The following is a 14,897-nucleotide window of genomic DNA, read 5'->3' as shown; positions in this document are numbered from 1 at the left end:
ATTATTAGTAAAGGAGCTTTAAAATGATAAAAAAAAATACAGATCAATAATAGAACGATGATGTCCTGTTCACTTCTGTACTGACACATTGACACTAGACATCTGATGGATATCAAAGTAATCAGAGAAATGAGATATGAAATATAATAATAATATATAGAGATGAATGGTAACAAAAATCAATACTACACAAAGGTATACATCAGCAGCGTTCTCCAGTAATTTCAGGAACTGCGTGTGAAACTCAATATTACCTGGTTATAGCTTTTCCGAATAGATCATTTATTGTCTCCAGAGCTTTTATAAGCTTTTGACGTCTTTCTCCAACCTCCGGAGTTTCTGGTTTTTCCATTTTAAAACGAAGATATATGTATTATCCTCAGAATATCAACCAAATCAAAGTGAAAAAAATTTCCTAAATTTTTGCTTTTTCTGTTATTCATCCAAGGAATTCAAAGTCTTCATCACCAAATTTCTGCTATCACATTTCCAAATATTCCTTAGTGCTGAATCTTCAAAGGTTCCAATTAGCTTTATGTCATTATCATCATTACAATAATTAATACACATTGAACACTTGCGAAGGAAGCTCCATGTTGGATTAAACTTGTCATGAAAGCACAGGACTGTCGAAGGGCGGCAAACTATTTAGATCCAATGACAATGTAACACTATTGAGAATGAATTGTTCTACATAGTTAAATGACAAAGGGTGATCAGTGTTATACAGGCTCTGATAGCTACCGATACATGTAGGTGTTATCACGGGTAGGGATCTAGGGGTCTCTCCGAGGCTCAGTCCACAACTGTCATACCCTCGCTGTGTCTTAAATTACATTTAAACCTATATATATATGTATCAATACTTAACCCCAGGACCAGTCACTATAAAACATTGCTAATTATGAATATCTTTTATATATCAACTCAATATTGTTCTTATATCATTCAGTTTTGTCAAAATTTCTAAATTAGAATTGTCATAAATGGCAGTTAAACATATATATATATTTAGGATATTCTATACATAGTAAATAGATTATTACAATCTGTTAAAACACGAGTTTGTTTGACCTCCACTGGAATATTGGCTCCCTTTTATTTGTGATAGACACTTGAAAGTTTAATTGATTATCCTGAGTAACAGGTAGGCCTGCCTGACCCTACGGGGCCGTTTGACAAGGCTGTTAACACTGGGTGATATAAAGGGATAGAGGTATCTGTTGGATCTTGACATGCTGAAGTGTGTCAGAAAATACTTAATACTTCACCGCTCATCAACAAGACATACCCTCACCCCCCTCAAACATTTTAGGCTAGTTATTGATCATCTAAGCTTAGATATATCCCACAAACTAACAAGGTAGATACCAAGATTGTATAGAAATCATCTGTACTTATACATATATTGATACAAGCTCGTACTCAATCTGAAGGGTAGTAACTAAATGGTTTACTTTACATATCATTGATACAAAAACATCCCTTCACTAGCTTAGTAATGAATCTATACGGTAGTAAACATCCCTTCACTAGCTTATTAATGAATCTATACGGTAGTAAACATCCCTTCACTAGCTTATTAATGAATCTGTATGGTAGTACACATCCCTTCACTAGCTTATTAATGAATCTGTATGGTAGTAAACATCCCTTCACTAGCTTATTAATGAATCTGTATGGTAGTACACATCCCTTCACTAGCTTATTAATGAATCTGTATGGTAGTAAACATCCCTTCACTGGCTTATTAATGAATCTGTATGGTAGTACACATCCCTTCACTAGCTTATTAATGAATCTATACGGTAGTAAACATCCCTTCACTAGCTTATTAATGAATCTGTATGGTAGTACACATCCCTTCACTAGCTTATTAATGAATCTGTATGGTAGTAAACACCCTTCATGCTTATTATGAATTGTTGGTAGTACCATCCTTCACTGGCTTTTTAATGAATCTGTATGGTAGTAAACTTCCCTTCACTGGCTTATTAATGAATCTGTATGGTAGTACACATCCCTTCACTAGCTTATTAATGAATCTGTATGGTAGTAACATCCCTTCACTAGCTTATTAATGAATCTATACGGTAGTAAACATCCCTTCACTAGCTTATTAATGAATCTGTATGGTAGTAAACATCCCTTCACTAGCTTATTAATGAATCTGTATGGTAGTACACATCCCTTCACTAGCTTATTAATGAATCTTCACTAGTAAGCAATCCCTTCACTAGCTTATTAATGAATCTGTATGGTAGTACACATCCCTTCACTAGCTTATTAATGAATCTGTATGGTAGTAAACATCCCTTCACTAGCTTATTAATGAATCTGTATGGTAGTACACATCCCTTCACTAGCTTATTAATGAATCTGTATGGTAGTAAACATCCCTTCACTAGCTTATTAATGAATCTGTATGGTAGTACATCCCTTCAACTAGCTTATTACTGAATCTCAGGTAGTAACACATAATCATATACTTCCTAAAACAAATCTGAGTCAGGGAGACGTAATCATACTTCTAAACACTGAGTCAGGGAGACATAATCGTACTTCTAAACACTGAGTCAGGGAGACGTAATCATACATCTAAACACTGAGTCAGGGAGACGTAATCATACTTCTAAACACTGAGTCAGGGAGACATAATCGTACTTCTAAACACTGAGTCAGGGAGACGTAATCATACTTCTAAACACTGAGTCAGGGAGACGTAATCATACTTCTAAACACTGAGTCAGGGAGACGTAATCATACTTCTAAACACTGAGTCAGGGAGACATAATCGTACTTCTAAACACATGAGTCAGGGAGAGGTAATCATACTTCTAAACACTGAGTCAGGGAGACATAATCGTACTTCTAAACACTGAGTCAGGGAGACGTAATCATACTTCTAAACACTGAGTCAGGGAGACATAATCATACTTCTAAACACTGAGTCAGGGAGACGTAATCATACATCTCTAAACACTGAGTCAGGGAGACGTAATCATACTTCTAAACACTGAGTCAGGGAGACATAATCGTACTTCTAAACACTGAGTCAGGGAGACGTAATCATACTTCTAAACACTGAGTCAGGGAGACATAATCGTACTTCTAAACACTGAGTCAGGGAGACGTAATCATACTTCTAAACACTGAGTCAGGGAGACATAATCGTACTTCTAAACACTGAGTCAGGGAGACGTAATCATACTTCTAAACACTGAGTCAGGGAGACGTAATCATACTTCTAAACACACTGAGTCAGGGAGACATAATCATACTTCTAAACACTGAGTCAGGGAGACATAATCATACTTCTAAACACTGAGTCAGGGAGACATAATCATACTTCTAAACACTGAGTCAGGGAGACATAATCATACTTCTAAACACTGAGTCAGGGAGACGTAATCATACTTCTAAACACTGAGTCAGGGAGACATAATCATACTTCTAAACACTGAGTCAGGGAGACATAATCATACTTCTAAACACTGAGTCAGGGAGACGTAATCATACATCTAAACACTGAGTCAGGGAGACGTAATCATACATCTAAACACTGAGTCAGGGAGACGTAATCATACATCTAAACACTGAGTCAGGGAGACGTAATCATACTTCTAAACACTGAGTCAGGGAGATGTAATCATACATCTAAACACTGAGTCAGGGAGACGTAATCATACTTCTAAACACTGAGTCAGGGAGACGTAATCATACATCTAAACACTGAGTCAGGGAGACAGTATACTCAAACATCGTAATCATACATCTAAACACTGAGTCAGGGAGACGTAATCATACTTCTAAACACTGAGTCAGGGAGACATAATCATACTTCTAAACACTGAGTCAGGGAGACATAATCATACTTCTAAACACTGAGTCAGGGAGACATAATCATACATCTAAACACTGAGTCAGGGAGACGTAATCATACATCTAAACACTGAGTCAGGGAGACATAATCATACATCTAAACACTGAGTCAGGGAGACGTAATCATACATCTAAACACTGAGTCAGGGAGACATAATCATACATCTAAACACTGAGTCAGGGAGACGTAATCATACATCTAAACACTGAGTCAGGGAGACATAATCATACATCTAAACACTGAGTCAGGGAGACGTAATCATACTTCTAAACACTGAGTCAGGGAGACGTAATCATACATCTAAACACTGAGTCAGGGAGACGTAATCATACATCTAAACACTGAGTCAGGGAGACGTAATCATACATCTAAACACTGAGTCAGGGAGACGTAATCATACTTCTAAACACTGAGTCAGGGAGACGTAATCATACTTCTAAACATTGAGTTAGGGAGACATAATCATACTTCTAAACATTGAGTTAGGGAGATGTAATCATACTTCTAAAAACTGAGTCAGGGAGATGTAATCATATATCTAACAAGAGATCCCAGAGGGATCTTGGCGCCCACCAAAGAATGATCTACGTCTGACAATAGAAAGAAGGATCTTTTCTCTGCTTTCAAATTTTTACTACATATTACTACATATGAAATTTGAGGAAGATCTTTTCAGTACTTTCTGAGATATATAACACTAACAAACTTCAATTGTCAAAAACCTGTTGGCCATCTTGTTGACCGATCGGTCCCAAAATGCAATATGCAGGTCCTAGGAGAACCGACATATAAAATTTGAGACAGATCATTTTAGTACTTTCTGAGAAATAGCGTTAACAAACTTCAATTATCAAAATTCAAAATGGTGGCCTGTCGGCCATCTTGTTGACCGATCAGTCCCAAAATGTAACATGCATAACTAGGGACCAAAGGGAACCTGCACATGAAATTTGAAACATATCCCTTCAGTATTTTCTGAGAAATAGCGGTAACAAACTTACACTATCAAAATCCAAGATGGCGGCCTGGTGGCCATCTTGTTGACCGATCCGTCCCAAAATGCAATATGCAAAACTAGGGCCCTAGGGGAATCTACATGTGAAATTTGAGAGAGATCCCTTCAGTACGTTCTGAGAAATAGCGGTAACAAACTTTAAATATCAAAATCCAAGATGGCGGCCTGGCGGCCATCTTGTTGATCGTTCGGTCCCAAAATGCAATATGCACAACTAGGGCCCTAGGGAAACCTACATGTGAAATTTGAGAGAGATCCCTTCAGTACTTTCTGAGAAATAGCAGTAACAAACTTTAACTATCAAAATCCAAGATGGCGGCCTGGTGGCCATCTTGTTGACCAATTGGTCCCAAAATGCAATATGCACAACAAGGGCCCTAGGGCAACCTACATGTGAAATTTTAGAGAGATCCCTTCAGTACTTTCTGAGAAATAGCGGTAACACACTTTAACTACCAAAATCCAAGATGGCGGCCTGGCGGCCATCTTGTTAACCGATCGGTCCTTAAATGCAATATGCACTACTAGGGCACTAGGGGAACCTACATGTGAAATTTGAGAGAGATCCCTTCAGTACTTTCTGAGAAATAGCGGTAACAAACTTTAATTACCAAAATCCAAGATGGCGGCCTGGCGGCCATCTTGTTAACCGATCCGTCCCAAAATGCAATATGCACAACTAGGGTCCTAGGGCAACCTACATGTGAAATTTGAGAGAGATCCCTTCAGTACTTTCTGAGAAATAGCGGTAACAAACTTTAACTACCAAAATCCAAGATGGCGGCCTGGCGGCCATCTTGTTAACCGATCCGTCCTAAAATGCAATATGCACTACTAGGGCCCTAGTGGAACCTACATGTGAAATTTGAGAGAGATCCCTTCAGTACTTTCTGAGAAATAGCGGTAACAAACTTTAACTATCAAAATCCAAGATGGCGGCCTGGCGGCCATCTTGTTAACCGATCGGTCCTAAAATGCAATATGCACAACTAGGGCCCTAGGGGAACCTACATATGAAATTTGAGAAAGATCCCTTCAGCCCTTTCCGAGAAATAGCGGTAACAAGAAATGTTAACGGACGGAAGGACGGACGGGCGGACGGACGGAAGGACGGACGGACGGACGGACGGAAGGACGGACGACGGACCACGGACAAAAAGCGATTTAAATAGCCCACCATCTAATGATGGTGGGCTAAAAACTGAGTCAGGGAGATGTATTCATATATCTAAACACTGAGTTAGGGAGATGTAATCATACATCTAAACATTGAGTTAGGGAGATGTAATCATACATCTAAACATTGAGTTAGGGAGATGTAATCATACATCTAAACACTGAGTTGGGGTGACTTAATCATACATCTAAACACTGAGTCAGGGTGACGTAATCATACATCATAAAAGTAGTTATAGAACCAAAAGGTCTTAATCATGAAGTTAAATTCTCATTAAGCGTAAAAATGCACAATTAAGCTGACACAAAAACATGTTGAAGTTACAGTTGTGTTGGAGAGTTTATCCAGGGTCATTTGAATGGAGGACTTCAGCCAGTTATTTATGTGGATCAAAATATTCACAATTTTGCCTTATTTCAAGAGGTTTTTTTTTGTTTCAAATCAAAATTTGAAATAAGAGTATTTTGTATTTGCATATTACAGTTATCTGCCTTTGCAGAGATATATATATTATATTTTTTGATTGTTGTAGGTCATGTTTTATGAGTGTAACGTCATATTTTCAGAGAAAACTATGTCATTTATGCTCACAATTTATGATGTTACAATTGATACGTACCTGAAAGGGAGATAACGATGTAATGTGCAAAGACAGAATATAAATTGAATGATCTGTTGCTTATTATTTACAAGTTCATCTTTTTAAAAGATGTACCTCAACATTGTGAAAATAACAGCCAACAAAAATGACCAGCTAATTAGTAATTGTTATTAGTACATCAGGTGACAGAATACTGACATTTTTCAGATCCAGTATAAAGTGATAATCCTTGCTTCTCTGGCACTATCAAATTGGCACAAGGTTGAACGTGATTTTAATTTCTTTAAAATATTCTCCGAAATATTCTGCCATTCTAACAAATTTTAATAGGCCTTGAGCAGATGAACATCGGATCCATTAATCCATTAGTGCTAAATCTAATGGCAGAACTATAGAGACAACCTCTTCAGTTTTACAGATATATATATATATATAAAAAAACATGAAAGCAAATAAGATCTGAATAAATTTTAATTTTGTGCATGCTATCTAGGTCAAGCTGACCTCTAACCTTCGACCTCACAAAAGCTCCAAAGTCATGTCTGTGTACCATGGTTAAAGGTACAAATGTCTATTGAGCCACATTTCTGGCTGGAGAAGATCTTCCTCATTGTTTGAGAGTTGTACAATGGATAACTGGATTCACTACTGCCGCTGGACTCTGAGTCAGACTTGTAGGAGTGATCTCCTCTTGTTACTATGGTTACCTGGCTAGGACAATGTGAGGCATGACCTAGTCGAATTTTGTCTCTCTTATTTTCTCCTATCTTGCCAGATTTTCTGTTTAACAAGGCACTATCAGAATTGTATTGAAGGTTAGGTTTCTTCTGGTCTGTATCCATGGATACATGTAAGTCCCTGGCAAACGGTTGTCTATCCTTCTGGTCTGTATCCATGGATACATGCAAGTCCCTGGCAAACGGTTGTCTATCCTTCTGGTCTGTATCCATGGATACATGCAAGTCCCTGGCAAACGGTTGTCTATCCTTCTGGTCTGTATCCATGGATACATGCAAGTCCCTGGCAAACGATTGTCTATCCTTCTGGTCTGTATCCATGGATACATGTAAGTCCCTGTAAAACGGTTTTCTATCCTTCTGGTCTGAATTAATGGACAAATTAGGGTTATATGTAGGTGATAGTGTCTCCCTTATATCAGTCTTTGAAGAATAGCTTTTGTGATGATTACAGCGAGAACCCCGTTCTGGAAACTTGTCTTGGATGTCAGCTGATCTGATTGGATTGTGCCTAACATCTCCATGGCTACGACCTGTTCCTTTGGTGCCCTCCTTGAGGTCACTGTCCTCAGACAGATCCGAGCTGATCCATTGTGTCCCCCTGTCCTGAGCTAGGTAATAGGAACTCTCACTCCCATCATGTACCTCCAAACACTTCAACAGTTTCTCCAAGTCGGCCTGGCGTACCAGAGGTGATAATCGGCCATCATCGGCCTGGATGCACACATCATTACTATCTTTACTTTTCTGATTTTCTCCCAACTTTTCTTGTTCGCACATTTTTTCTTTAACATTTGCAGCTGATTTAACAGCATTTGATTTCATGAGTGTAGCATCCTGTGTTTCTGTTTGTTTGATTGAATGGATCATTGTGTTAAGATTGTGGTGCTCACCATAGGCATTTTCACAATTCAAGTTTAAAGATAATCGTCTGGTGTCAAATTTCTTGACACGATCACTGCAGTTGTCATAAACCAGAGCGTCAATAAAACTCTTCCTGCGTAAACCTGTGTCTGATCTGTCGTAAGACCCTGGATCAGAATCCTGAGACATTGTAGAACTAAATCCATTCTGGTTGATGAAGGTTTTACTACCTTCCTCATTCTCCATCACGTCATTCTGATTGTCCAGATTAACCTCTATCACAGTTACTGGAGAAAACACCGCCGGTGACGAGGAAGATCCCGAAAGTGAACTCAACATCCTGTCATCCGATGTGTTCACACAAAGCAGCTTAGCCATTTTGGATTGTTTCTGAGCTGTGTCATTAGCATTGTTTAATGTCTGTACTAAAATCTCAGCCACTTCCATGCTGTCGGTTCTCGTGTCCTGTGTGGTTGGACCAATTTGTATACTAGGCACTATGACATTTCCCAAGCTACTTTGACCTTCAAGTCTGTCTCTTTGATGACCTTTACCTGGAATGACCTCATTGGGGTATTGATTTTGTTCATCTTTATGTTTTAAAGTTTTACTATTTTTGGTTTGAGGAAAGTCCTGAAGAATACCTGGAGCCTCTAATTGCTTCCTGGGCCTGTCTAGCTGACAAGCTAAATCCTTGTCATTGTTAAAAACATCATCTTCATCAGGGTGGCTACCAAATTGTTCTTGTGTACAGCCTCGATCTGATATAGTACCATGGCCGATGTTGATTTCAGAGTTTAGATTCTCCTGATGTATAGAAGACTGGGTTAAATGGTCAGGATCTGAATTCTCTATTCCATTTTGTTGAAAATTATAAAATACTTCCATTGTGTCCTCTTCACTGTCTTGTTGACCACTGTTACTGGAGTTAGTATCGCTGTGGTCAATTGTCGGGAGTTTGTTGCCTCTGTTTTGTGTCGCTGATGGTAGTACTCTGTAACGAGTGTGTAACATCTTCTCATCCTCCTCCAGTGTTTCTAAGTAGGCGAGGAGAGCATTCTGTTTGTTGGTTAGAAACTGTTTCCTTCGTTTCTCCCTGATCAGGTTATTGTCCATTGCCCCTATTTCCTCTTGTGCTTGTATGTTGTGGTTGCCGTCCCAACTCCTCGTGTCCCTGGCTCCCTGGGAGCTGAGATTACTGGGCTGTAATAGCTGGTGTAACTTCTGTAGGGTAGTACTCGTCCTCTGACTGGGTCCCTGCTGCCCTGAGGCACACACTTTATCACTGGAATTGGCTTGGCTTTCTCTGTTTATGTTAGGCTCTGTACTTCCAGAGACTAAAGTTTTCTGATCTGGACAAATTTGCTGATAGGACAACTGTAGACGATGTTGGTCCATTCTCTCTTGATGAGCTTTTTGTATCTTTTGGCACCAATCTCTGGCAAAACGGTCTGGTAGAAAGCTGTCTACCCCTCCAAATCCAAGATTAAACAACATGTCTGATGCAGTTTCTCCATGCGACATGAGCTCCTCACTGTGATAACTCAGACCAGACCCAGTAATGTCACCCTGGGGAAGATGAGCGGGAACTGGAGGGTGGCGGTTCATAGGGAAGTTATGTGGATCATTCATGTCAGGAATAACAGAACATCCGGTAAACAAGGAACTGTAGGACTGACAACTACTGAGACTGGAGTGGCGTTCCTGAGGCAAGGAGCTGTCGGATGAGATGGAACTGAGGGAGCTGGACGACTGCCCTGAAGAGGTACACATCACCTCCTTGCCTGGTTTTTTATTAAATGTATACCTGGAGAATGGAAACTCCTCTTCATCTTCCGGAAGAAAAACCTCTCTTTTTGATGAATCTGTCTCACTGTTTCTCATGTTATCAGATTTGCTGTCAAGATTACTGGAGCTAGAATCCAAAAACTCTTGTTCGTGACCTTGAAAAGACGAGGGATCAAGGACACTAACACTTTGGAACAGTTTATCAAATAAAGGAGATGGGAGGTTGGGCTGTAGATCAAAACATCCTAGAAAGTCACTGGAGGAGCGACCACTGAGTTGAGAGTTACTGCTCGTGTCCGTCTCCTCCAGAGATCCCAGGTAACCTGTGGAGATACTGGATAAGCTGGTCTTACTCCTAAACTGTCTGTTAATACCCTGGTGTAGAGCGGCGTACTGGGATTCCTCTGAGGCCTGCTGTGATGAGCCGTCAGTCATTGAGTTGGAGTCTAAGGAGGAGGACAAACAACTGTCATCCAGAAAGAACTGTTTTCGTGATGAACAGCTGAGTGAGTCGAGGGACGTCCCGTAGGTACCTAGGCTGCCCTTTGTACTGGACAGCTTGGGAGCGTGTTTAGTAGAGGAGGTATGCAGTCTGCTGGAGTAAGACTCTAGATGAACTGGATTAAGTACCAACGGCTGACTATCCTCACATAACACTTCTTTACTGTCGGAATCAGCAGACAAGTCCAAGGATGAAGAACCATCACTTTCCCTGTCGCTGTACTTTTGTTTCTTGACGAGGCTGGAGGAGGAAGTGGCTGTGTTGGGAAGGAAAGTTCTGCTGTCCAGGGAGTACTGAGGATTGACCCAGCAGGACACGGATCTTGTACGCTGATTCAACTCTAGATTTCCTTTGGAACCCCTGGAACAAAAAAAATGAAAGAATTCATATTTACTCCCTGTACTTTGACAGTTAAATTCAATTTTTCCACCATAACTACGCCAACTGAGAAGGTTTGCCACAGTAGATGTGTAACAAGAAGAAATAAACTAACTCCAAGATGTGTGGATCATAATCGGGGTTTATCATCCCATGTTTACAGCACCAAGTTCACATGATGTTAATGCTGATATAACAGACACTGCATAATTCAAAACTGGTCAACTTGAGTTCAATAAATACTGTAGATAGCCAATCTTATTTTTCAATGTGTGCTGTCTGCTAAACAATTTGTAACTGACCAGCTCTCTCAAAGGTATTTTGACCAGGTGATCTGATCGGCCGAAATCGATTGTTGATTTCCATAGACATAAATTTCCTCTTATAAGTTGATTGTTTATTATAGTTTGTATTTGATAACCATTTAAAAACCATAAGAGATATATAAGTATAAAATAGCTTATAAATTGTCACATATAGTTTTTGTGTAAATGTCACATGACTATCACGAGATCTTGAATCACATATAACAAGGATATACAAAGCATGTACAATTCACATTGTTACATATAGGATGTGCTATATAGAGGAAATGACTACATGCATGGAAATTATTCTGACAGCTTTGTCAAGAAATTTAGAGGTAATAATTTAATTGGTCAATTTGAAAGGTCAACAGAACATGACCCCATCTGGGATGTTATCAGATCCTTGATGTAACAGCGAGAATAAAGATCAGTATTTTAATCAGAATGTTTGAATATAAGAAAATTTTCAGTGAAGTATTTCTAATCTGGGTTACAAGCAGTAAGCCTATGTAACATATAAGAAAAGATATTTACATATGCCCCTATATAGTCAACTGGAGGGGAGTTACTTTCAAATTAGCGTAATCGCAATCTTCTATTTTTACGCTTTGGTAAGATTATGCGTCATATGATAATCTAAATAAACTTCAATTACTTAATTTACATTTTACCTTTTCACAGATAGATTCAATTTGAATGGATAATTTACTAAAAAAACGATTTCGGTCTTCTATGACTAATCCTATATAAGGCGGCACAGACTATATTATGCTCGTCAGAACTCAAAACATTCACCAGCTCAACGGTCATACCATCAATAGGCTATATCACAGTAACTTTCCTCGGTTGAAAATCAAATATGGCGGTTCGCTCCACTTCGGACCCCATCACTACCCTGACAACAATACATACGATAGTCCTTCTGCCTCAGTTATCTCAATTTTTATTTGAAATAAACATTATTGATATATGATCAAATTGGTAAAAAAAACCAACACCTTTTAAAAATAATAGCTATATTTCAAATCAAACTGAAGTTATAACATTCAACAATCAAAACAATATCTTCGGCCATCCTGACTACCATAGTAACCCAACTTGGCAACCAACATTGCTTTAAATTTGATCACAAACATGTACAACTAGACTTTTTAATGTAAATATTGAACAGTGTTTTGATTGCATTAAAGGTGGTATGAACGCAATTGGATACAGACATATTCTACATGTAGCGCTAACACACAACATTGAATATGTCTGTGAAACGCAATCAAAACACTATTCAGTCTCTATGTATTCTCCTAAAAATGATCCAGAATTGTCATCTCTTTATCAGTAGTTTCTCCTAAAATTGTAAAAGATGGCCTATTTACCAAGAAAACACCTGTCCAGGTAAACAAAATTGGTAAAATGTCCTCCTATCCCAACATAAAAACATACAACAAAGAGATTTACCTGCTCTGGTAAAATGTCCTTCTATCCTTAAATACAAAACAGATAACAAAAGAAATTTACCTGCTCCATAAAAATGTTCTCCTATCCCAACATATAAAACAGATAACAAAGAGATTTACCTGCTCCGGTAAAATGTCCTCCTATCCCCTCATCCTAGAGATTTACCTGTTCAGGTGAAATGTGCGCCTTTGCCACCTCTCCACCACTATATAATACCTGTGATAACCACACCCCTTTGTAACTAGAATTAATCCCTCACACTCCATACTTAAATCTTATTACTTACATGTTTTATATGTCTGATCGGATACCAGCTGAATTCAGCCACATTATACCATTTCACACCAATCGCTGAGAAAAAATGGCATAACCGTCACCACGACAACCAAGCTCAACTAATACCACACTACTACATATAGATAACTGACGTCTACAACTGCTGATTTGTTGCTAAGTAACCCCTGTATCAGAGTCGATCTCAGGTAAATTGTCACAATGGTCAATTATACCACAGAACAATGTAGGTGGAAATAAAAAACATCATAAGAAAAGTCCACGTCTTGTTTCTATTAATTCTACATAGATTTATGTATCAAATATTTCAGCTATGTATCAAATACTTCAGCTATGTACCAAATACTTCAGCTATGAATCAAATACTTCAGCTATGTATCAAATACTTCAGCTATGTACCAAATACTTCAGCTATGTATAAAATACTTCAGCTATGTACCAAATATTTCAGCTATGTACCAAATATTTCAGCTATGTATCAAATATTTCAGCTATGTATCAAATACATGTACTTCAGCTATGTACCAAATACTTCAGCTATGTACCAAATACTTCAGCTATGTACCAAATACTTCAGCTATGTACCAAATACTTCAGCTTATGTACCAAATACTTCAGCTATGTACCAAATACTTCAAATATGTACAAATACTTCAACTATGTACAAATAAAATACATGTTCTTCAGCTACATACAAATACTTCAGCTATGATCAAATACTAGCTATGTACAAATACATGTACTTCAGCTATGTATCAAATACTTCAGCTATGTACCAAATACTTCAGCTATGTATCAAATACTTCAGCTATGTACCAAATACTTCAGCTATGTATCAAATACTTCAGCTATGAACCAAATACTTCAGCTTTGTATCAAATACTTAAGCTATGTACCAATATAAATACTTCAGCTATGTATCAAATACTTCAGCTATGTACCAAATACTTCAAATATGTACCAAATACTTCAGCTATGTATCAAATACTTCAGCTATGTACCAAATACTTCAGCTATGTACCAAATACTTCAGCTATGTACCAAATACCTCAGCTATGTACCAAATACTTCAAATATGTACAAAATACTTCAACTATGTATAAAAATACATGTCCTTCAGCTACATATCAAATACTTCAGCTATGTATCAAATACTTTAGCTATGTACCAAATACTTCAGCTATGTATCAAATACTTCAGCTATGTACCAAATACTTCAGCTATGTACCAAATACTTGTACTTCAGCTATGTATCAAATACTTCAGCTATGTACCAAATACTTCAGCTATGTATCAAATACTTCAGCTATGTACCAAATACTTCAGCTATGTACCAAATACTTCAGCTATGTACCAAATACTTCAGCTATGTACCAAATACTTCAGCTATGTACCAAATACTTCAGCTATGTATCAAATACTTCAGCTATGTACCAAATACTTCAGCTATGTATCAAATACTTCAGCTATGTACCAAATACATGTACTTCAGCTATGTATCAAATACTTCAGCTATGTACCAAATACTTCAAATATGTACCAAATACTTCAGCTATGTATCAAATACTTCAGCTATGTACCAAATACTTCAGCTATGTATCAAATACTTCAGCTATGTACCAAATACTTGTACTTCAGCTATGTATCAAATACTTCAGCTATGTACCAAATACTTCAGCTATGTATCAAATACTTCAGCTATGTACCAAATACTTCAGCTATGTACCAAATATTTCAGCTATGTATCAAATACTTCAGCTTTGTACCAAATACTTCAGCTATGTACCAAATACTTGTACTTCAGCTATGTACCAAATACTTCAGCTATGTACCAAATAATTCAGCTATGCATCAAATATTTCAGCTATGTACCAAATACTCCAGCTTTGTATCAA

At 38.0% G+C, this 14,897-nt stretch overlaps 2 protein-coding genes across 7 annotated transcripts in view; both read right to left on the bottom strand.

Moving 5' to 3' along the window:
- Positions 1–14,897, bottom strand: part of LOC138332096 (golgin subfamily A member 6-like protein 26) — a 115,243-nt gene that overhangs the window by 31,323 nt on the left and 69,023 nt on the right. The window lies entirely within an intron of this gene.
- Positions 7,130–11,191, bottom strand: LOC138332095 (uncharacterized). Its single transcript, XM_069280046.1, has one exon. The coding sequence runs from the start codon at positions 10,498–10,500 to the stop codon at positions 7,213–7,215; it is 3,288 nt and encodes a 1,095-aa protein (XP_069136147.1). The 5' UTR covers positions 10,501–11,191; the 3' UTR covers positions 7,130–7,212.

Source organism: Argopecten irradians, chromosome 9 (genome assembly GCF_041381155.1).
Source record: "Argopecten irradians isolate NY chromosome 9, Ai_NY, whole genome shotgun sequence".
Lineage (NCBI taxonomy): Eukaryota > Metazoa > Mollusca > Bivalvia > Pectinida > Pectinidae > Argopecten > Argopecten irradians.
The sequence above is the reverse complement of the archived record's forward strand: the minus strand, read 5'-3'. Positions and strand labels throughout refer to the sequence as shown.

Excerpts from the sequence above, each read along its gene's own strand:
- LOC138332095 (XM_069280046.1), bottom strand. The coding sequence starts at position 10,500 with ATGACTGACGGCTCATCACAGCAGGCCTCAGAGGAATCCCAGTACGCC.